Raw genomic sequence first — 25,502 nt, 5'->3', positions numbered from 1 at the left:
TGAGTAAGGGGGGCAAAGTGGCATGACCAAATTGTGGTGATGCTTGAAATGGTGAAGACAAGGTTGGCCAAATGAGGATGGAGCCTTACTTAACATTAAAAATAGTGCATGACCCACTTGCCATACTAGGAAATGTCCTCATTAGGATATGTTGGTATCAAGCTTATAAGCTCATGTTTTCTTTACTCGGCATGATCTTTTATTAAGTGATAATACTAAAATCTTGATCATGACTATCACTTGTAATTTTGTTGTTATTGCTTATTTTCACTAATCCCTAAAGAATGTTAGTACAATTATTCATGTTCTCTCACTTTAATATGGTGGTTTAGCGAGAATCAAAATTGAAGTATATCGAACCCTATTAACTATTAGGAATATGATATATAAACAAGACTCTTTAGACTATTTCAACAAAGAGATTTTGAATAATGGATGAGAATGGTGAAGGTATAGGATTTTTTTTATGGTGGGTTGATGAAGTTGGATGATCACACAAAATACTCTATGTGGGCTAGAAAATGGGGTCACACTTTACAATCAATGGGTTGTCCATAAACATTGAATAAGAGTGATCCAAGGAAGATGAAACTTATAGCCATGGCCTACAACATTTTCTAATGTTTTTTTTAACGCTGGTTTCGTAACTTTTTCAGAGTGCAAATCTACTCAACCAATTTAACCAGACGTAGAACTTGTCGTCAACCAAGACGCAGAACTTGTCGTCGAGCTTGAACCCAAACGAGGCTGAAACCTGGGAGTATCCACTTATTTTGTCGCAAGGCTAGGAGAAGGAATTATTAATGTTTAGTTCACTAATTGTTATATAAATGCAACAAAATAATGCAAAAGAATTTAAAGCCATTTCAATTTCTATGATTTTTTAAAAAATTTTGAAAGTGGAAACTAAATTCTATTGTATAATTCTTATTTTAATTTATATTTAAGAAGAAACCCATTTTTTTAATTGTTCTTCATATTTATATTTTTAAAATTCCGACAAAAATTAAATAAAAGTATTTAAAGTGAAAACTAACTTCAATTGTATATTATTATTTTAATTTATTTAATAGTTTCTCAATATAGACATTTTTACATATCTCAACACATTTAAACAAAGAAAACAAGATTTTATTTGTTTGTGTGGAGAAAAGTGCTTCAATTTTAAAGAAGTTCGAAAACAAAATTATCAGTTGGAATGCTCTCGATCGAGAATGAACTTTTTTTTGCCTCGTGTAAAATGAAAGATATGAATTCTCCTGTTTTGACTAAACAAATAAAGACATCAAAGCGGTGACATTGCAATTCAATGAAACTTTCTATGGTGAATTAAATAAAGTCTTCAGATGTGGAAGCACCTTGAGCTCGAACAATTAGGTATACTACTAAACAAACCGGACCTGATGTAAAAGAAGTGAAGGGTCAATAACATTGAGATCAAACAAATCATCATTCAAAGACATTCGCAAACAACCAACCTAATTCATCGAAATCAAAATCCATGACAGTATGCTTCAACTCAAAGGCCAGCCCAAAAAAAAAAACCTCCAGGAACCAGCTTCCAAATCCAATTCTTTGTTTACATAAAACAAATTGAAGCGCAGCAAATTCGTCATCATCGTCAAATCATTCAGACAAACAATCCTCACTCAATTATTCAAGCGCAATATACATTGAAGTTAACTTCCAGACTAACTCCATTTTGACTCTAATACAAAGAAATGGAGAATTCATTATCCCTCATCCTAAGCTAATATACCACATGGTTCAAAAAAATCATGAAGCATTTGAATCTAAAACATGACCATTTACAATGAAGTAATTTCTTAACACATGAGCTTATAAAGAAAATCATACCAGGAAAAACCCTCTTGAAAATCCCCATTTGAAGACCTACTTTAGCTCGACAGTCCAATTCATCTTGTCCTCTATTATCCCCGTTTGAATACCCGTTAAGGTAGAATACAGCTGCTGAGACACTTGACCGACACCCCCATTTCGGTACGTTACCCTGCTAAGATGCATTTGTCTAAAATCCGGAATATGTTGGGATGGTAATTTGAAGTTGTTAAAACGTGATGAAAAAACAAGACAGGAATATATTCCCAACAATATTAACTTGTAATATGAAATCTTGGGGATTGATGCCAAACCAATTACCTATAATATTTTCAAACCAAGACCAATAAAATGTCACAGTTAGTTAAACTAGTCAGTCAATGGAATAGGGTGTTAAGGATCCCCATTCCCCACAAAACAAAGTTTGTTATTGTCTGGTTATATGGGTTAGTAGTTTATAAATAGTTGAGTATGTTAAGAGTAATGAATGAAATAGTGATTGAAATCTGGTTAATCTCTCTCAGGCTTAGGCCATTCTTAGTCTCATCTATATTTCTTCTACAAATCCTAAACCTCTAGGTTCATAAGTTACAATTATCATGTTGAAACTTCAGTTAATAAGTTCCAGAGCAAGAAGATGACATTCATATTAGTTGAATGAGAGTAATTTAACCAAAAATAACATTATCACCTTTTGTCAAGGTAAGTGACACTACCCACAGGAGATACAACAACAGCTGTTCCAGTGCAGAAAACTTCATCAGCATTAAGCAACTCTTCTACACATACCAGTCGTTCCTCAACCTACATTTTGTTGACATATTGGAAAAAGGGAAAAAAAATTAGAGAGAATGAAAATGCACCATAAATATACATGTTAGGTATTACAGCGAAACTCAACTAAACTCAAAATGATGTAGTGGAACTAAACGTGGTTTAGTTATACTCACTGCATCGGTTGGCCAACCGATGAGGTGGTTTTATCCAAAATACTCAGCTTGGCTACATATATACATATACTCTTGGAGTAATTGAGGATGTATTTGAAGAAAACAACTTATTAATTAATCAGAGATTAAGTGTTTATCTAAATTAAGTTCATTTGATAACTATTATTTAAAATTACTTAATTAATTCGATTCAACTCAAATTAAGTTATAAGTCTGACTTAATTCGATAAGCAATGAATAATGTAGCTTGGTAATCTAATAAAAGCATCGAAAATATAACTTTACACTGAAAAATAAATCAAATTACATTATTTAAGGTAAAATAATCATTAAGAGCATTTTAGAAATTAATTCCACATTTCATCCAATCAATTTACATATCAAGTACTTAAAAGTTGGATATTTTTATTTGGTTTATTCAACATTTATTTTTAGAGACGTTATTCATTCGGCACTTAAAATTCAGTATTCTAACACTTACAGTTTAGGTTTTATCAAAACACACCTCACAAATATCTTTGGTTTCTGCCCAGCACTAAACAGAATCTCCATAGCTTCTCACAAAATTTCTACTAGCTCTAAATAATAGCTGAAACTATGAAATGTAGTTTTCCCTTCACGATGATTGCTGAAGTTTTTTGTGGTGAGCCAGATTAAGATGAAATACAATTATTACAAGCATAGAAATCATGTTTACAACAAGGGACACATTAATATTCTGGAAATAGATGCTGATAAACATAATAAAAAAATTTAAAAAAGATTACAATGATAGTCACCAAAAAGTACCTTGAATCCTTGGTTTCGAGCTACATCGATTATACTCTTTCGTGTTATGCCAGGAAGTATCGTCCCTTTGATTGTGGGAGTAGCAATAACATTGTCCTGGGAGAGAAGAAAAACTGAAGTATTTTATTCCTTCTATAGCAGGCATCAGTAAAAAGACCAAGAACAATATTTTATCTCAGAGCTATTAGTAGTCCTGCATAACAACAGAAGGTACCTGACTAGAAGAGAAAAGATGGAGAGAGGCAAAAAACTAGCAGTTTTAACATAATTGATCTCTTTAGCATTACTAAAACAATTAAAATTATCGGTCCAGTAGAAGCATTCAAAGGCAAGCAGATGCTAGGAAATCAAAGGTCCAGTTTTGCAATCGAAGGAAGAAGATTTATATTATGACGATTAGTGGCAATGTGAGTGTTTACGAGACTGTATTTTCTGATGCAGGTGCCTAGCTTGGAGACCTTGACTGGGGAGTAAGTGATGTTGATTTTTAATTTCGTTGGTATCTCCTTCTCTTTTCCCCATTTGGTTTATTTATTATATATTGTTGTCTTATTTGTTTCACACATGCTTTACTGGCTGTAATCATTTCTATGGGGATTAGTCCAAAGAAGAAGCGGACTCGGCGTTCTCAAAAAAAAACTTTCGCATTTATTGTAGTTTTAATAAAAATAATTGTTTTAAAACAATTCAAATACCGGGCCTCATATGGAAAGTGCTCTTATGATGCAGTAATCAGTATCCTAGCATGTGCAGAGTAATAATATACCTTCACCACAAATACATTACAAGAGGAAACCTCTTCCAGATATTTCTTCTGAACACAATCCAGGTATAAAACATCTGTAAACCCTTTTGCTATTGCAACAGATTGTGCTTTTAAGACCTACAGTTTATGATCAAACAGAGAAAATATGGAGTTAGCAATCCCATAAGTTTAGCTACATCCCAATTTTCAAGAGAAATACTAAATAGAACAGGATTACTAAGATGCCTTTGAAGATTAGAACTTTTGCTATATAACTTCCCAAAAAATGAGGCCATCATATAACATTTTCTTTATGAAGTTACAACTTGTATATAAATTAATTGTCGCCAAATTTGACTTGAACAAGTTTTAAGATGGCTTGTTTGGTCAGGGAAGATTTGGATTTCTAGGAAACATTGTTTTAATCTCTATTTTGAATATATTTCCTTTGAAATCTAAAATCACATATTAGTCACACATTATTTTTTTTAATAGTTTATAAATATTTAATCATCGCAAAATTACCTCATAGTTCACATAATCCATACTCTTGTAAAACTCAAACAACCCCTAAGAATAACTCTTGAGACCAATGCAATAGAGAGAAAAAAAGATAGATGGCTAACTTACTGGAGCATAGTTTCCTATGGTCTTCACACCACCGGTGTCACCAGGTGTTGCTCGATGTACTTCAGTCTCAACAATTAAATTTATGGGTGCCAAGCCTTCCTGAAATAAGACAATAGAATCATAAAAAACTCACAGTAGCTGTGCAAGATAACAGGAAATAGATAACATGAAAATGGGCTTGAGTACGTACGAACAAAGGGAATTACCCTACAATGGATGACAGATGTTTGTGTGAACAATCTGAAGAAATAATTCATCACATACTGAATTTTTGTCCTCTAGCTAAGCTAGAAATATGTGGGATATTATTTGCGAGGTGCTCAAGGTTAACTGGGTTATTTCAAAAACAGTTGGGGACTTTTAGGATTAAATAGAATGGTTGTGTGAAATCAACAAAGGTATAGCACTGGAAAATGATCCCGATTGTCCTTTGGTGGATCATTTGGGGTGAGAGAAACAGAGAACATTTTTGAAGGAAACAATTCTTAACAAGGATAGAATAAAAGAATTGTTTCTTCACTTCATTTTTTTTTAAAGAGTGGGGACTTCTCTGGCTGGGGAGTTTTCAATATCAATGAGTAGCCTCTTTGTGCTTTGATTTTTATTTTTGTAAATACAATTATCTTTAAAATAAAATAAAATAAGGAATTTCCCTACATTAGTGACAACATAAATGTTCCTTAAGCTGCAATTCATTACAATAAAGTTCTCAAAATGTTAGTTACAGTTTGGTCAGATCATACAATTAATGCGGAAGCGAAAAACGGATTAAGTTACATACCTCCAGTCATTGCTTAATCCCTGTAAACCTCTCTTGTTAACCTTACTGAAAAATGAGTCTAGGGACCTTTTATATCCAAAGGGTGGAAGCAATTTAGAAACTTCTCTCCATCAAAGAAGTTATTGCAATATGTTATTTCCACATTTGGACAAGTGGACATTTGGCTAAGTAGGGATGTGTTGATTCTACTACTCAAATATGACATGTGTACCACTTTATTAATTAATTTAAACTTTATTTAAGTAAATTAGGAGATAAAACTAACATTCTCCCACTTTATCAATATTGTGTACTTACAAGAAAATGACTCTAATATTGTGTATTTACAAGAAAGTGATTACAATATTAAAGCCGAAAATGATCCTGAGACGTTTTCATAGACCATGAGTTCTAAGGAATCAGACTTATGATATAATGCCATGAAAGATGAGATGGATTCTATGGCATGTAATAGAGTCTGGAATCTTGTGGACTTGCCTGATGGTTTTCGAACCATCGGTTGTAAATGGGCTATGTTGCACGGATACGGGTATCGTATCGGATACGGCGATACGGCAAATTTTGAAAATATAAGATACGATACGTTTAAGATACAACAATTATATATATAATATTTATATAAATATAATATTAAAATAAAATAAAAATACACTCATATTATAATATAATATATATATCTACAGCAGATATATCATATTATATATATATTAAAGAAAGATCACAAGAAATAAAGGTCCCAGATAGATAGACAAGTCGACTGCTTTCGATCCAGGCGGCGGCAGCTTCGACGACGGCGGATCTCGACCGTCTGCAGCAGCTATCGATTGACGGCGGCGAAAGATAAAGGACTAATGGAGGTTTCCAAAAGAGACGAACTAAGAAAATCTATTATCGGGTTTAGGGTTTTACTTAGGGAGGGCAGCCGAGGAGATGTAAAAAGTTTTAATTAGGGTAAATATTAAAGTTCCTTAAATTCTTTTTTTTATTCAGTTTGATATTTGAACTCCTTTTTTTTAACTTTGACCCAAAACATATCTAATACACGTATCAGAGCCGTATCCAAATCGTATTGAATTGGTCAACCATACCTAAAGTCAACAATACATGTTTTGCCGTATCCGATACGCGTATTGCCGTATCGTATCCGATACTCAAAAAAAAATTTGAAGTATACGTGCAACATAGTAAATGAGTCTTCAAAACAAAGAAATACTCAAATAGCAACATCGAGAGATATAAAGCAAGACTTGTTGTCAAATGATTCACTAAAAAAAAGGAATTGATTATACGGAGACCTTTTCTCTTGTATCTAAGAAAAATTCTCTTCGAATAGTTATGGCATTAGTAGTTCATTTTGACATTGAGCTACATCAAATGGATGTGAAAACAGTTTTCCTGAATGGTGATCTAGATGAGGTTGTTTTTATGAAACAACGAGAAGGTTTCTCCTCTAGTGGTAATGAGATTTTGGTTTGCAAGCTTAATAAATCCATATATGGACTGAAACAGGCTTCCCGTCAGTGGTATTTCAAATTCCATTAAGTTATCACTTCATTCGGTTTTGAAGAGAACTTCATGGATGAATGTATATATCCGAAGGTTAGTGGGAGCCATATTTGTTTTCTAGTTTTATATGTGGATGACATATTATTTGCTACTAGCGATAAAGGTTTGTTACATGAGGTGAAACAATTTCTCTCAATAAACTTTGATATGAAGGAAATAGGTGAGGCATCTTATGTTATTGGGATTAAAATCCAAAAGAATAGATCTCGAGGCATTTTAAGCTTATCTCATGAGACTTACATAAATAAAGTTCTTGAGAGATTCCCTATGAAGGATTGTTCACCAAGTATAACATCGATAGTGAAGGGTGACAAGTTAAATTTAAACCAATGTCAAAAAATGAGCATTTAAACCAATGTCCGAAAAATGAGCTTGAACGGGAACAAATGAAAATCATTTTCATATGCTTCAGTTGTTGGAAACCTTATGTATGCTCAGGTGTGCACTAGACCCGACATTGCATTTGTTGTTGGAATGTTAGAAAGATATTAGAGTAATCCAAGTCTTGACCAGAGTTGCAAATAAGTTATTGAGATACCTTTAAAGGACAAAAGACTACATACTAATATACAGAATACTTCAAAAAAAAAATTAAAGTATCGAATACGGATACGTCAATACGCGTATCGGATACGGAAAAACATGTATCGTTGACTTTAAGTATGGTTGACCAATCCGATACGGTTTGGATACGACTCCTGTCACGTCCCAAAATTCTACTTTTTCCCGACCGAGAGCGTTCAGTCCTGGCTAAGACTTAAGACCGAGTGGTCTGATCGAAGATCCTGCAGATAAAGGATTTTAAGGCAAGTACTTTTCTATACGATTTATAAACCCACACAATGATATTTATTCATGTATTTTATATAAACGATGCATATGATTTTCAAAGCATGTTTTCATTGCAAATCCATGGATTTCTAAAAAAGAATGTTTTAAGTTAAGGGTTATGGAATCTAAGAGATAATCATTAAGGAATTGACGGATACGGGAGGATGGCTACCAGGATGAGCTCTGGTGGTTCGATATTCCCACAATATGGTTGAAGAAATTGACGAATGGATGTCTACCCTGGAGGATCAACTCTCCAAGCTAAGGGTCCCAATATAGATCAGTATGAAACTGTACATGATTGACTTATGAGATACCCTTAAAAAACCACATGGATGCAATGTAGTAAAATGTTTTCTTATATAACTTGTTGGGTCTCTAGACTCACTATGCTTGTGTGGTGTAGGAATCCAGCCAACGGATTTTATGACAGGTGAAGGAAGATTTGGAGTGGAGCATGGTGCCGGATATGTGTGTGGGAGAAGGGACCGAGACCGTAGGACCGACTTTTATATCAACTTTTTCAATGATCATGTCAAATAAGCACTCTAGCGCTTCCGCACTTATGATCGAAATCACGTTGAAATAGGTGCATGAAAGTAGAAAATTAAGGCGTAACAATTTGGTATCAGAGCAACGGTTCCAAACCTGAACACTTTCACACACATGCTCCTGTAGATGCACCTCCAAGGCCTTCAATTTTGTAAATGGTTTTAAAATAATGTTTTGCATGACATGAAACTGTTTTCAAAAATAATTTCAAATAAAGTTTTGCATGAAACTGTTTTCAAAATCACAATTTTAGCCCGGCCCATAGTTTTGAATTTCGGGTCGAAATTCTTTATAAGTTGGATAGTTTGTCACGTCCCAAAATTCTACTTTTTCCGACCGAGAGCGTTCGATCCTGGCTAAGACTTAAGACCGAGTGGTCTAATCGAAGATCCTGCAGATGAAGGATTTTAAGACAACGATGCACATGGTTTCAAAGCATATTTTCATTGCAAGTCCATGGATTTCTAAAAAAGGATGTTTTAAGTTAAGGGCTATGGAATCTAAGAGATAATCATAAAGGAATTGACGGTTACGGGAGGATGGCTACCAGGATGAGCTCTGGTGGTTCGATGCTCTCATAATATGGCTGAAGGAATTGACGAATGGATGCCTACCCTGGAGGATCAGCTCTCCAGGCTAATGGTCCCAATATTGCTCAATATGAAACTGTACATGATTGACTGATGAGATACCCTTAAAAACCTCCATGAATGTAATGTAGTAAAATGTCTTCTTATATAACTTGCTGGATCTCTAGACTCACTAAGTTTGTGTGGTGTAGGAATTCAGCCAACGGATTTTATGACAAGTGAATGAAGATTTGGAGTGGAGCATGGTGTCAGAGATGTATGTGGGAGGAGGGACCAAGACCGTAGGACCGACTTTTATAACAACCTTTTCAATGATCATGTCAAATAGGCACCTAACGCTTTCGCATTTATGATCGAAATCACGCTGAAATAGGTGCATGAAAGTAGGAAATTAGGGCGTAACAGTTTCGATATGTGTATCGAATACGTTTTGGGTAAAAGTTTGAAAAAAAAAATTAAAGTATCAAATTAAATAAAAAAAAATTAAGGGACTTCAATATTTACCCTAATTAAAACTTTTTACCTCTCCTCTACCGCTCTCCCTAAGTAAAACCCTAAACCCGATAATAGATTTTCTTAGTTTGTCTCTTTCGGAAATCTTCATTAGTCCATTATCTTCCGCCGTCGTCAATCGGGAGAAGTGCAAAGCAAACTTTGATTGTCACTTCTACTATGGAAGTAGAATTCGTATAATGTTTTTAAGCTAATAATCATGGTGTATGGTTGAAGAATTTCATATCAAGACTTAGAGTTGTGGATTCAATATCTAGGTCATTGAGATTGTACAGTGATAATTCAGTTGTATTTATGGCTAAAAACAAAAAATGGTAGTCAAAGTAAGCACATCGACATTAAATACTTAGCCACAAGAGAACGTGTTAAAGAGAAGAAAGTGATCATTGAGCACGTTAGCACTAAATTAATGATTGTTGATCCTTTGACTAAAGGCATGCCACCAAAGAATTTTAAAGATCATGTAGTGCGAATGAGACTTGATCCCGTATTGTAATTTTCAGATGTACTTACGTTTATTTTTTTTTGTTAAAACTCTTATTCAGTTGATATTTTCTCATTTGGTTTTGTATACAGATTTTTGTCTTGAGAAATATCATTAAAGTTTGGACCTATAAAATTAATGGGGTTTATTTATTAAGTAATAAATTGGTAATTAAGAATTAAAGTATATTGTAATACATGGAAAATAATACTCTTTCTAGAGGACCTATCGCCATGATTCATTTGCTTTGTTTTTGCGGTAATTATGATGATGACATATGGACCAAGTGGGAGAATGTTAGTTTTATCTCCTAATTTAATTAGATAATGTTTAAATTAATTAATAAAGTGATCCACATGTCATATTTTGAATAGTAGATCAAGCATATCCCTACTTAGTCAAATGTCCACTTATCCAAACGTGGAAATAACACATTGCAAGAACTTCTTTGATAGAGCATAGTTGTCAATAGCGTATAGTGCTAAATAGAGTATAGCGTTAAATATCGTACATCGCTAAATATCGTATAGCGCTAAATAGCGTATATAGCGCTAAATAGCGTATAGCGCTAAATAGCGTAGCGAGGGCTATTTGAAAATAAAGCGTAAGAAACATGTAAATATCAAAAATAAAAAACATCACAAAAATAAAAGTTCAAAACATAAAAACCATCAATTCTTAAACTAGAAAAGGTTCAAAACATAATCTAAAATTCATTATCATCATTTTCTTCATCAAGATCGATATCCTTCTTTATTTGAAATTGAATAATGCTCGGCACATCTAAAAGATCAAATGTGTTAGATGTTCATATTGGTCTTTTCCCCCTTGACTTAGATGTGATTGCCTTCGAGCTTCTTAAATGTGTAGATGAAGAGAGAAAAAGAGAATGAAGTGTAAGAAAATACTAAAGAAAAGAAGAGAATGAGGGATAAGAAAAAGAAAAGTAATAAGAGAAGAAATGTAGAATTAAGATTAGAGGAAAGAAGAGAAAAGAATTGGAAAAAACTAGAAAAAAAAAGTAATAAGAGAATAAAAGAAGGAAAAGAAACATGCAAAGAAGAGGAAAAGTCAAAAATAAAATTTTGAAATTTAAATAAATGAGAATTTTGGGGAGATGAAAAGTCAAATAATTAATATTAATTTTTTGTTTTTTTTTAAAAAGCGTCGCTATGAGGGGCAATAACTTTTGGCGCTATAGCTATATGAGCTATAGCGACAAAAGCGGGACTATTTAAAAGTGTGTAGTCTATAGCCCCTTATAGCTACAAGTGGGCGTTACGCTACGCTATTCGATATAGCTAGCGCTACGAGCGCTATTGACAACTATGATAGAGAGAAGTCTCTAGATTGCTTCCACCGTTTGGATATAAAAAGTCTCTAGGCTCATTTTTCAGTAAGGCTCATACACTATCTAAGAGAGAAAAACAAGAACCTAGAAGTATCAAAAATAAATTATAGAAAAAGGTTTACAGGGATTAAGCAATGGCTGGAGCTATGTAACTTAATCCGTTTTTCGCTTCCGCATTAACTGTAACTAACATTAGACCCAAGAAAAAACTAATGTCAGATAAATAGAAAACATAAATTACCTTAAAATAGTTTCCCACAGGAGAAACAAATATCAGGAATGTGTACTCAGGAGCTGGCGCAACACCAAGAACAGCTCCGGTTCCCATAAGCAACGGTCTTATATATAAGGAACCCTTACCAGCTGGAGGCACCTGAAATAAACAAGAAAACAAACAATTCATACTTATACTCATAAAAGAATGTTTTACAAAAATATGATCACTACCCATCGTTTATTCGCTAAAACCATCATGTTCACAGCATCTACAAATTGTTCAACTGTTGGAGAAGGCATGCATATACGCTCTGCACCAATCCTCATTCGCAAAGCATTTTCCTCTGGACGAAAGAGAACAATACTTCCATCTTGTTTCCTATGAGCCTTCAGACCTTCAAATAAACCCTGATACAAATACAGAGAAATAGAAAGTAGTTGTCATGACTTGTTTTGTAATTGTTTTATTTTCCCCGCAGCAAAACGCGATAAAACTCACTTTTCAAAATAATAAAAGTAGTTTGCATGCAATAAGAATGTAAAACTGTGAATCTGATCTGATCAGCAATTGAGCCTACTTGCCTTCAAATTGTGGTGGACCTTAAACCACTTCACTTCAAGAAGCCATCATTTAAGTCAAATCATTTTCCAGTTGAGGTGACTCTCTACCGTTCCTCAACATTGTTTTATGATTTCAACCATTTCTAAATAGGGTCAATATTTTCTAAGAATCATGATGATTTGTAGAAATCCAAAATAAATTATATTCTTTACAGTTGGAAAGGAATCCATTGCAATTTTATAACCAAACAGTGTTAATCTACTACATAACTTCCTTTTCGATGGGACAAGTGAATGATCTAATAATTATAAATGCTTGAATCAACCCTTTTATACTTACTACAAGATATTTCATGTTAAGGGTGAGGAGAAAGCATTGGAGTACATTACTCTTTGTTTCAGCAAGTGAGAAAACAATATATGTTATTTCATTCTTGTAGAGTAATCACTGAATAAATTGAAAAAAAAAAACTCCATTCAGGTAGTAGAAGCAAATATGTAACGACTTAGCTATATGAAATGAATAGATCAGTTCTTCTCGATTGAATAATTGAATAGGACCATAACTAATGGCTCCGTTTGAAAATTTGGATCTATATCAGAAATTGCTATTAAAATTTTGAATTTTTGTATGACTAAGTTCTGTTTCCAAAATGATCTTATTTGGATCCATATACCGAAGTGATACTTAATAGAGAAAGTGTTTCCAAATGGAGACAATATTATCTTTTACTTTTAGAGCCTTCTAATAGCCTTTGACAAAGATCAGAAATATGACCAATAACATAGGCTATTTATACATCAAATTTATTATCTACATCACAAAAGATAAACAATGTATACTTATACTCTCCCTCAAGCTAGAGCATATATATACCAATTATGTCCCGCTTGTTTCAAATAGAAGTGCATAAAAGGTGTGACAACGATTTGCAAGAATATCAGCACATTGTTTCAAATGGTGTGCATAAGCTCTGCAAAAAGTTTCATTCAATGATATATTGTAATGTATGACAGTTAATTTCAAGATGCTTCACTCTCTCGTGACTTTGAGCAATGTGAATGGTAGCTTCATTGTCGCGATATATGGTCATGGATCCAACACAAAATAGCAATATCTTTAACCAAGCAAGTTCAAGTTGTCTGAGCAACTCTATACTTTGTTTTCGCACTGGATCAAAATATAGCAGATTCTACTTAAGTCCTCAAGTGACAAAACTTTAACCAAAATAATTAGAAAATGCCAAGTAATAGATCTTCTGTCAAGATTATTTAGCATAGTGATACAAGACACAAATTAAGGTTCTGAAAGGCGAAGCAAACAAGGACACAAGGTGGACAGCTATTTTTTTGGGTGGAACATATATATTATTTTGGGCCTGTTTTGGTATGGCGTTTTGTCAACTTGTTAAAAATAAAAATAATTTACATTTGGCATAAACACTTGATCCAGAAATTGTTTAATCACAATCCAAAATTTTGGCTTAGCATTCCAAATGTTTCTAACTAAAAAAAATGTGAATGTGAGTCCGTGAGAAAATACTAGTTTCCGTAGTAATGTTTCATTCTTAAAGAATGTTGAATTGAAGGGATGCCAAAAAGCATATTGTCGGATTGCTGCTTCAAACAAATGAGGTTCAAGACCACAAGAATTCAAGATGAATGAAATATTGGTACATTTACACATTAGAGATCAGGTCTACAAAATATGAATTGAGGAAAACAAGTGTAACTAGGTTTAGTCTTGTTTAAAAGTTAGATAGGCCTAAACGATTTTGTGTTTTGACACCCAGTAGGAGTAAACGCATATCTCCCTCAATTCTTAACCAAATGCAGTGAGGCTTGGATTCCTATGCTCTATAAATAGAAGGCAAAGTCCTCCATAGGCTGCAGTTTTGATTCATATGCTGTACTCTGATAAACTAGAAAAAACCGAGAGAGAAAAATTGTTCATTCTCCGATAGCATTCTAGAAGCAAGCATTTGCATTGTGAAAAGCTTGTAAGCAATCTTGATTCTAGTGAAGTAGCCAAACTCCCTACCTTGGGTCCTTGGCAAAGTATAAATCTCTTGTGTTCTTTATTGCATTTTTACTACAAATTCAAGTAAAAAAAGTGCAAATTTCACATAAACAAAGTATCAACTCTTTACATTAAGAAGAAACAACATTGAAACGAACCTGCCCATAACTTAGAACCTCAGCACATGGACTCATCTCAATGTTCCCGAAACGCTTTAACTCACCTTCAACAAAGTCATGTCCCTGAGCACACTTCATGGTGTACATGTAATCTGTAGGGATAAATGAGAACCCTAGATTGTCCCAGTCAATTTCAGCTAATCCATATGTCTCACTGCTTCAAACAAATGGTTGTCAAAATCCAATATTAAAATACAGCGAGAATGGTAATGTCAAAATATGGTATCGGATCCCGCGTAAATTGAATTTTGAGAAGAAAAATACGAAATACGCGCACCTGGTGGAAGAAGCAATTCGAATAGAGGTATCCACATTACTACTGCGAGAAATGTAATAAGGCTGTTTCTGAAGCTGCGAGAACGCACCATACATACAGATGAAGTTACAAGTAATAACATACTCAGCACATTCTTAGAGATTAGCAAGGAAATGTTGACTTTTTTCAAGTTATTAGGAGAAATTGAGAAGAAATATGTTACCTTGAGAAACGAAGGAGGAGAAACTGTCGTACCAGTGAAAATTGAAGGGGACGACCTCAACATATGTTTAGGGTTTGGAATGAGCCCAGAGAACACCACAATACTCGCCATTTCTCTCTCTCAATCTCTCTACAAGTCATCAATGGCTGCTGCGTTCATGCAATAAGAGAAGAAGAAGTAAACCATTTTGTCAAACTTTAAAAAAGTATAATAAGCATTTTTGTCAGTCACAAAATCATTGGGAAATTGGACTAAATGACCTTCTTTAGGGTCGTTTGGGTCCGTGGTCACTAATAATAAAATTTGATCTGGTGATCACTTTATTTTTTTTGATAAAATTATCTTTTTCGCGTAACGTGAACTAACGCGAAGAGAGTTCGCGTTTCGCGAAGTGAAACAGTATTGATATATATACTCAAATTTTTTCATTTCTCTCATTTTGTCGGCGGCGGCGTAAACTCCGACAACGGCGACTACTATGACCTAAATCTACAAAGATAAGAAACCTCATCCCTGAATCTATGTTTATATAATAGATTTATGTTCTTATTTGTATTTCTTCATTCGAAACCCTAACCCTAACCCAAATGGTTTTATTTTCATGTTTCCAGTATCTTTATCTAAAAACCCTAAATGAATTTATGTTCTTATTGTCTATTATCTTCATTTCAAACGATTTATGTTCTTTTTAATGAAACTCTAACCCTAAATCTGTTCATTTTGGTTGATATTGGTTAATATTGGTTCATATTAGATCATATTTGTTCATATTGGTTCATATTGGTTCATATTGGTTCATTAGTTTGTTCATCTTATTGATTGTTCTTTTGTCGATGATGATATTTGCAGATGATATCGTTTCTGCTAGTTACTTAGCGTTTCGCTAGGCACTTAGCGTTTCGCTATGCACTTAGCGTTTCTGCACGCGCGCGTAGGAAGTCGAAGAGGCGCGCGTATAAAGTCGAAGAGGAGCGCGTTTCTGCACGCGCTATACCTTATATTTATAAGAAAATCTTTCTGCATTCATTTCTTCCATTTTCCCTCTTCTATCCTTTCGAGTCCTCTCTCTCTATAATCGTCTCACTGAAGGACATTGCCAAGGCCGATCTGCCCGTCTTCTATCCCCTCGTGTCCTCTCTCTCTAACCGTCTCTCTAACCGTCTTTTTTTGGTTATGGGTTTTCATATTTGCATGTTAAGTTTTAGGGTTTTGGCTGTTTCAGTTTATTTGGTTAGGTTTAGTGTTTTTGCTTGTTTCTGGTTATTGATTATTGCTTTATGTTTTTAGGTTTTCGTTTGTTTCTGGTTATTGGTTATTGTTTTTGGTTTAGGGTTTCGCGAAGTACTTAACGAAACGCTAAGTACTTAACGAATCGCTTAGTACTTAACGAAACGTTAAATACTTAGCGTTTCGTTAAGTACTTAGCGTTTCGTTAAGTACTTAGCATTTCGTTAAGTACTTAACGTTTGCGGTGGTTTATGTATTTGTTCTTACATTTTTATTGTTGTTCCTTTTATAGATGGCAGAAACCACCGTTCCTGATTTTCCTGGTCGGATTTCTTGGAAAAGCGCCCTCTGCCTGAAGAAGATTGTTATGAAGTTTGAGGAAATGGATCTTGTGGAGAAGGTGTACAATACTCAATTCAGATATATAGTCTCTGCGCCAGTGTTGCAGTTCTCAGGAACTATTGTACATCACATGTTGCTTAGGAGGGTAACCTCAAACTCCAAGGAGATAACTTTCAATATCAATGGGCAGCAACTTGTGTTTGGTATGAAAGAGTACGCCTTGGTGACGAGCCTAAACTTTGGAAGGTTTCCTGAGGTGAACGAAGAACAATGCCGAGGTTGTCCACCTCTCTCGGTAAAATATTTTAAAGGGAAGACGAGTGTAGTAATGCAAGAGTTGGAGACTGCTTTTTTGAAATGCAGAGATAAGGAAGATGCATGGAAGATGGGGCTGGTATGCCTAATTTGCCAGTACCTATTTTCATTTGACCCAAGGAGGGTGGTATTTGCAAAAATCCTCCACATGGTCGAAGACGAGGAAAGTTTCCTCTGATTTCCTTGGGGGAAGGTGACCTTTAGAACCACCCTCAAGGGTTTGAACAAGAACATGAGACATCTCAGTCACAAATATTATAAGAAGAAGAAAATGAGTGATAATCTTTATGCTCATTTTGCTTATAACATTTATGGGTTTGCACTGGCATTTCAAGTGTGGACATATGAGGTCATCAAAGGCTTTGTCCCTAAATTTGCCAGAAAGAATGAGCTTAATGATCCTCTACGCCCAAGGTTGTTAGTCTATCATTCCAACAGGAAGAACACCTTGATCGAGATAAAGTCTGCCCTGGAGACAACGGATCTGACTAAGATGGAAGAGTCTTCCATTGAGAAGAGGTTATACAGTGGTGAGGACTTTGAACAAATAGATGAGTCAACTGATGAATTTTTTGAGGGATTTACAGAAGGGAAGTTAGTGAAGGAGGATTATGATGAAGAGGAAAGTGAACATGAGGATGAACATGAAAAACCTACTTCCAAACCAAACACCCGGAAGAGAAAGGCTGTGGTTAATCTCAAAGAGGCAGTAAACCTGAAGAGGAAGCTTGCTTGTGAATCGAGTCCTGCCAACATTCCTAGTCCCCCATCCGCTACTAGTCCTGGATTACCTCCAACATCTTCTGTTGGATGTAAATGTGAAGAGCTGAAGGAGGAGGTAAAAGCGCTGAAGAAGGAGTTCATCAAAGAGGTGAAGGAGGAGCTCAAAGAGATGAAAACAGCTTACGAAGAAACTCAAACACATCACAAGGTTTATATTAAAAAGTTGGTTGTTAGTATGTGCGAACAGTTATTAGCCAAATCCAACCAAAGGATGGCCATGTTAATAGGCAAATTAGATAATATGGAGGAGGAGAGGAAGAAGAAGAAGAAGAAGAAGAGAAAATTGAACAAGAAGGGCAAGACTGAGGTAAGATAATGAAACTTATCGTTTCGTTAAGTACTTATCGTTTCGTTAAGTACTTATCGTTTCGTTAAGTACTTATCGTTTCGTTAAGTACTTATCGTTTCGTTAAGTACTTATCGTTTCGTTAAGTACTTATCGTTTGTTGTTCATAACTGACCACACTGTTGTTCTATTTTTGCAGGAAGGGAATGTGGAGGAGATGAAGACGAATGAGATGGAGATGAAGGATGGGAAGGAGGAGGAGAGTATGGATGCTGTGAAGGTTGAGGAGAGTGTGAATGTGGAGGATAAAACTGAGGTAATTTATACTTAGCGAAGTCAAATGTTGTTTCGGGAAGTAAACGCTGACCACACTGTTGTTCTATTTTTGTAGGAAGGGAATATGGAGGAGATGAAGACGAATGAGATGGAGATGAAGGATGGGAAGGTGGAGGAGAGTATGGATGCTGTGAAGGTGGAGGATAAAACTGAGGTAATTTTTACTTAGCGAAGTCAAATGTTATTTCGGGAAGTAAAATCTGACCACAATGTTGTTCTATTTTTGTAGGATGGGAATGTGGAGGATAGTGTGGTAAAGGTGGAGGATAGTGTGGATGCTTTGAAGGTGGAGGAGAGTGTGGTAAAGGTGGAGGAGAGTGTGGATGTTGTGAAGGTAGAGGAGACTGAGAAAAATGTGAAGGTGGATGGTGGGGAGATTCAGAATGATGTCAAATTGGATGGTGGTAAGATTGAGACCGATGTGAAGGTGGATGGTGGGGAGATGTTGCTCTCCGATATGATGCAAGAAATAATTGAGAAAAAGAAGGATAAGGTCAAGGTTCAGAAGGTTGAGAAGAATGCCAGGGATGGGAAGGATAAAGTCAAGGTCAAGGTTGAGAAGAATGCCAAGGATTCGAAGGTTTCCAAGGATTCGAAGGATGGGAAGGATTCGAATGATGCCAAGGATTCGAAGGATGGGAAGGATAAGGTCAAGGATGCGAAGTATGAGAACGATGATGATGATTTCCAATTATACAACACTCCACCTAAAGGAGTAGTTCCAAAAAAAAGAGTGAGGAAGTAGAAGAAAGATGAAGACTACATCAACCCTTCTTTGTCAAAACAGTCAAAGACGAATGATCCATTAACTATCAATCCCCTTCAAAAATTTGATGATGAGCTGTTGGTTCAATTACAGAATTGGTTGAAAGATGTAGCCACCAATGATCAGACAAAGACTGTGTTTACTTGCGAAGCACCAAAGAAGTGTTTGTTAAAGTTCTAACAAAGTGCACATGGCTTAAAGATCCTGTAAGTCTTGCATTTCATAATAATTCTTTAACTTATGAATAAGGTGTTTGATATATAATGCCTGTTCCCCCATTTTGCAGGAAGTCGACGCATTCTGCCACTTGTTGCGCAAAAGGATTGCGCAATATCCCAAGACATATAAACATTGTAAAGTATCAATAGGCGATTGCTTATTAGGAGATTTGATGAGGCGAGAGCACCCGAACTTTAAAAAAGATCCTGAAAATTATCCAATAATAACAGAGGTATTTGATCAATACTTCCTGGGTGGGGACCATAGAGATATGCCAGAATGGACATCAGTAGACGATATTTACGTGCCTTTGAACATTGGCAACAAGCACTGGGTATTGTGCGTCATTCGCCTACAAGAGAATCACATTGACGTTTATGACTGCGACTCGAGTATTTATAGGAATCTCGATCCATACCTGAGACCTTTGTGTGAGATGATTCCACGAATATATGCAATGGGAGCCACTAATGCTGAGCTACAAAGGTATCCTAAGTTTAATTTCCAAAAACTGACATATAAAAGGTTGCCACACCCAGCCAAAAATGCAGTCGCCAAAGTAGGGGAAGTCCTTAGAGCAGCAGAAAGTGGGGATTGTGGTGTATTTATGCTTATGTACATGGAATACTTGACTTCTGGTTTAGGTGTAGAGAAGGTGACCTCCAATGAAATGGAGTTTTTTAGACAAAAGATGGCGGTCCGGTTATTTCATCAAATTACAGAACCTTAGTTTGTATTGTAATCTTTTATTGATTTTTGGATAGAACTTGACTGGTGCTTATGTATTCTGATCTTGTATTGCTTTTTGGATAGAACTTGAACTTAAGTTACATTTCATGTTATAATATTTGTAGTTTTAATGTAGTCTGGTTGGTTGGTTGGTAGTCTGATATTTACATACCAAATAATTGAACATATAATTCAATGTACATAAATCATACCAAGTAACTAACTTAAACTAACTTTAACTTAAACTAACTTTAACTTAACGAAATGCTAAGTACTTAACGAAACGATAAGTACTTAACGAAACGTAAGCACTTAACGAAACGCTAAGCACTTAACGAAATGTTAAGCACTTAACGAAACGCTAAGCACTTATCAGTACACAGATAAACTAGATACAACAAACAGAGTACAACTTATCCGATTAAAACTTATCCGAGTACAACTTATCCCAAACATAATACCACTTATCCAAAACATAAAACAACTTATCCAAAACATAATACAACTTATCCAAAACATAATACAACTTATCACAATCAATCTAAAGGCTCATATTGTTGAGATGATGGCTCGTGTTGTTGAGAAGATGAGTCATGATGCTTAGATGATGATGCTTTTGCAGTAGATGGTGCAGGCATGACTGCTTTGCATGTGGCCCTATTATGTCCTAGTCCAGCACATGAGCTGCATCGTCTCGGAGTCTTACGTACCTCACCTTGAGATGACTTACGCTTTGTTTGTGGGCGCCCTTTCTTAACCTTGACAGGTGGTTTTAGACATACGCGTTCCTTGATCATTTCAGGAATATCCCAATCGTCTTCATCACCAGCAGGGTAACATGTCTCCGCATATGCATTCATTCAAGATTCAGTTGTGTAATACCTGTCAGAATGGAAAATAAAACGATTAAACAATTGGTTAAATAGATTGAACATGTGAGCTGAATAATACCTTGAACAAAAGTCATAACAAACCAAAGTGCGGTGACGGGCAACAGCCATTGCATGCGTACAAGGAAGACCAGAAACTTCAAATACCCTACAAGTGCAGTTCATGTCTTTCAAATTGACTTTAAAATGAGACTCATTGTCATGCACATAAAACTCGAATCGGTTAAGCGATGATACTGTATAGAATCTAGCCTTCTCGAATCCCTCACGTAATAACTTTTCATATGTTGGAGATAACACTTCTCGGTGGTTGGACGCTCTTTCTCTTCTCTCATTAAACCAACCTTGTATTGTCAATCTTAAATACTCGGCCATTGAGGAAATGGGGTACTTTCTGGCTTCCCTTCTCTGACTATTAAAACTCTCAGCATAATTGCTTGTTAGTTGATTGTATCGCTTACCGGGGAAAAATGCTCTACTCCATCTTTGAAATCCAATTTCTTCCAAATAGGCAGCAATCATATGATCTTTAACCCTTATCTTGTCAAAAAACGATTAAATTCGTGGATAGTGTACGCACGAGAGGCCATATCAAACTCCATATGACAATTATCAGTTTTGAATTTCGCGTTAATATTCATTTTTATGTGATATGTGCACGCACTGTGGTATGCTTCTGGAAAAACAGCACATAAGGCATTGGCGATGCTTGGGTGTCTATTGGATACGAAGACGAGATCATCAACTAATCCAATTGCTTCTCTCAATTTTTGCATAAAATAAGTCCAATAGTTATTATTCTCTGAATCAACAACTCCGAATGCGACATGATATAATTGTTCATTAGCATCTAATGCAATAACCACCAATAGTTGACCTCCCACCTTGTGCTTAAGAAAATTGGCATCAACACACAATACGGGACGACAAAAGGCTTTGAAACCCCTAATAGAGAGGCCTAGGGACATGAACATATACTTGAAGTGGTCGATCTCGTCTGTTTGGATGTCTGTTATGGTACCAGGATTATGCTTCTCCAACATGTAAAGGTATGAGGGTAATTTTTCATATGAATCCTCTATCGTTCCTCGCACCGCCACTAATGCCATTTCCCTAGCCCTCCAAGCCTTATTATAAGTCAAATTTATCCCATAAGTTTCCTGCATGTCTTCAATTATTTTCTTAGGCAAGTGATTATGGTGATGGTCCATGTACTTACTCTTCACGCACTGCCCAATAACCCATGCTGGTGTTTGCATTTTTTTTCTCTAGCCTCGACAGAATTGAGCATGAGTGTTGTTGGTCGAATTTCCGCATCTCAAACATCTCAGATAATTTATCTTTCACGGCACGCAATCTCCACTTGCATTTCTCATCCAAACATTTCACATACCAAAGATGTTTTCTTGACTTCTCCACCTTGAATTCAAATGATTAGTCATCGCATATTTATATAACATCAGTTGTAGTTCTTTTTTATTTTCAAACAAGGCACCGACTTCCAATACGGTTTTCAATAGTTAATGCCAACGCAAATGAGGGGTCTGTCGGTGATATGTATGTCGATGGTGTACCAAATGATGATCTTCTTGCACTGCATGGTGTACCAAATGATGGTCTTTTTGCACTACATGGTGTACCCAATGATGATCTTCTTGCACTAGTAGGTGTACCCGTTGATGCTCTTCTCGCACTATGTGGTGTAAGTATTGATGCATGCAAGTCCTGAGTAAGTGGGATGTGAGGCAAAGAGTTATCTCCGGCTTCATTACTTTCAACAAAGACATCCGAGGGTACAGCTTCTGGTACAATTTTCTGAGTAAATTGTGGTAGAATACATTCTTGAGTTGGGTAGGTAAGTAGTGATATCTTTTATTTAGTAAATGTGACTACTCTACTACAGAGACACACAATGGTGACACAGTTCGACCCAAAATCAAGCGTGATAAATATATGTTCAAATCCTCATCTTCTTCAATAAAAAAGGGTCTAGGATTTGTGATATTCGGAATATCATACTTCACTTGCAGCACTAAATCATACGTAGATTTCTGCACATGAAGTCTTTCATGGAGTTTATCAATTAATTCAGCATAACGAGTACTTGGGGTAAATCCAATGTTTGATTGAAGAGACATCAAAATACAATATTCCATTAGCATCAACTTTTCACTCTCCATTATAGAAAACGAAAACTTTGGCTACAAGAAAAATAGAAACGGGATAATTAATACTGTGAAATGGAAACTCTTCGCGAAACGGGAAAACCCTTCGCGAAACGGGAAGTACTACGCGAGACAGGAAGTACTTCGCGAAACGGGAAGCACTTCGCGAAACGGGAAGTATCATCAGATGAAACCCTAAACAAACACAGTGATTCGAAAATGCATAAATGAATAACAATAAACTTTAAGTACATAAAATTTACCAAGTGTTACAGTGCTTGTGCTCGTCGTGGGAGCTCATTGAGTGTATCGCCGCCGTTTACCGCCGCCGCCGGCGAGTTTTAGAGAGAAGGAGGAGAAAAGCGGGAAGGGAAGAGAAGAAGGGAAGAAAAGAAATGAAAAAAAGATGGCTGGGTTATATTATATAGTAAGGGTATTCTGGACTTTTCACAGCGTCTCACTTCGCGAAACGCGAAGTTCCTTCGCGTTACGCGAAAAGGGTAATTTCGTCCAAAAAAATAAAGTGGTTACCAGATCAAATTTTATTATCATTGACCACGGACGCAAATGACTCTATCTTTAGGGTCATTAGTCCAATTTCCCAAACCATGAGATACATAATTAGGGAAATTTGATGAAATGACACTAAAATATAGTGGTGCAAATTATTATTTTTAATTTTTCGGACAAAAATACTTGATGCAACGACGGAATCCTAATTTGTGAGTGTGCCTTCGTGTCACGGGACGGAAAATATTTTTGTCCGAAAAATAGGAAGTGGTCATTTACGCAATTTTTAACTAAATTATTAAGGTCATGTTATCAAATTCCTCTATAATTATTGATTTTTTATTTCATAACATAATATATTTAAATATGTATATATTTCTTACAATTATAATCATGATCATTATTCAAAGGGCTAAAAGAACTCTTTAGATAAAAGAATGTGCATAATAATTTTGTTTGTCCTAAAACTTGAATTAAATAAATGAATTTTATTTTTTACTTTAGAGTGTTGTCCCAAGATTTCTAATTGTTTGACTATTTTGTTGGCCTAAAATTTCAATATCAATAAATAATATGCATGGAAAAAAATTATTGATATTTTTGGTAAATTAAAAATATCGGATCAAAAATACTTACCAATACTGAAATTATCAATATTATGAGTTTTTCAAAATTGTGCTATATTAGTATATATCAAAATATTATTTATAAATTAAAAATTTTATATATAATATGTAATTTGAATTATAAATAATTCAGTCATAGTTTTCATTTTACTATATTTTATAAAATTGTATTCACTCGTCTGACAGATTTCTTATTTTTTTTGAAATTGAGACTCCTTCATCTCAATACTCATTTCTTGAGAACTATTTATTCTCTCTTAACTTTTTTAGGTTTTACTTTTTCGTAATTTTTCTCCTATTTAAAATAATATTTTTTGATAGGTTATATATCGATTCAATTTAATATAACAAGATTTCGTACGATATAGCTACTATTTTTTTAATAAAAATGTCGGTACAATATACAGTATGACTACAAATTTTAATATATCGTATTAACTCACCGCTATAAATATCATTTATATTTTTTTTGGATAAGGAATATTAATTCGAAAAAATATACATTTGACTATATTACTAATTTAAGGAGAGAAGATATATATATATATTATATATATATACTATATATATTAATAGATATATATATAGTATATATAATTAAGGTAAAATATTTGAAAACATTATATTATCTAAATTAATAATCTGATGATATATTTGAGAATTTGTGATTAACTTGAAATTCAGCCAAATACATAATAACCATTAATTTAATTTTAATTTAATTTTAAAAGTTTGAATCTTTACTAAATTTGTCACTACTTGGAATGTTAACAAACTTTCTTATTAATTCAATTTTGCTACACAACGGAATACAAATTGCACATGCTCTTGAACTTATGCAATATATTAAAAAATATACCAAATTAATTTGATAAATTAGGCCTCAAACTTATTATTTTATTCAAAATGTGTCTTCAACTTAATAAAAAATGATTAGAAAAGAGAATTTTCGGAAAGATAATAGAGGAGAGATTGACATTACGTAATCTAATTCTCTAAAAAATTAAAATAATTTTTTTCTCTCTCTTCTCACTTTTTCAAACTAATAAGGTGATGTCAATGTTTCCAATCAAATTCCCCTATTACTCTTCTAAAAAAAATGACCAAGCTACATTAACCACAAATTGTCTAGTAATTTTTCACTAAAAAAAGGTTAAATTAGGTATATTCAATTATAATTATAAAGTTATATTATTATATAAAAATTTTAATATAAAAATTAACATAGTCAT

The 25,502-nt window shown here is 34.6% G+C and overlaps 1 protein-coding gene across 5 annotated transcripts; it reads right to left on the bottom strand.

Annotated features, from left to right (window-relative positions):
* Nucleotides 1-1,199: 1,199 nt before the first annotated feature.
* Nucleotides 1,200-15,231, bottom strand: LOC124919292 (branched-chain amino acid aminotransferase 2, chloroplastic-like). Of its 5 annotated transcripts, none has more exons than XM_047459514.1 (11): nucleotides 15,077-15,231; nucleotides 14,875-14,948; nucleotides 14,577-14,754; nucleotides 12,069-12,245; nucleotides 11,863-11,994; nucleotides 4,954-5,052; nucleotides 4,345-4,461; nucleotides 3,579-3,674; nucleotides 2,531-2,643; nucleotides 1,858-2,011; nucleotides 1,200-1,400 (listed from the first exon to the last, which is right to left on the bottom strand). In XM_047459514.1, exons 1-10 carry the CDS (start codon nucleotides 15,185-15,187, stop codon nucleotides 1,894-1,896), a joined length of 1,215 nt encoding a protein of 404 aa, XP_047315470.1. In that variant the 5' UTR covers nucleotides 15,188-15,231; the 3' UTR covers nucleotides 1,200-1,400; nucleotides 1,858-1,893. The 5 variants fall into 5 exon arrangements, with proteins under 5 accessions (XP_047315470.1, XP_047315469.1, XP_047315467.1 ...); XM_047459513.1 differs by lacking the exon at nucleotides 1,200-1,400 and adding an exon at nucleotides 1,434-1,573; XM_047459511.1 differs by lacking the exon at nucleotides 1,200-1,400 and adding an exon at nucleotides 1,560-1,708.
* Nucleotides 15,232-25,502: the final 10,271 nt, after the last annotated feature.

Source organism: Impatiens glandulifera, chromosome 1, assembly GCF_907164915.1.
Source record: "Impatiens glandulifera chromosome 1, dImpGla2.1, whole genome shotgun sequence".
Classification (NCBI taxonomy): domain Eukaryota; kingdom Viridiplantae; phylum Streptophyta; class Magnoliopsida; order Ericales; family Balsaminaceae; genus Impatiens; species Impatiens glandulifera.
Note: the sequence above shows the minus strand (reverse complement) of the source record. Positions and strands in the feature narration are given on the sequence as shown.

Bases quoted from the DNA above. Each gene is read 5' to 3' on its own strand.
- LOC124919292 (XM_047459514.1), bottom strand. From the start codon at position 15,187: ATGGCGAGTATTGTGGTGTTCTCTGGGCTCATTCCAAACCCTAAACAT. The intron at 12,246-14,576 runs GTTCGTTTCAAT...TATTTGTATCAG, and splicing joins AGGTTCTAAGTTATGGGCAG to GGTTTATTTGAAGGTCTGAA. The intron at 11,995-12,068 runs GTAGTGATCATA...TGTTTATTTCAG, and splicing joins TTTTAGCGAATAAACGATGG to GTGCCTCCAGCTGGTAAGGG.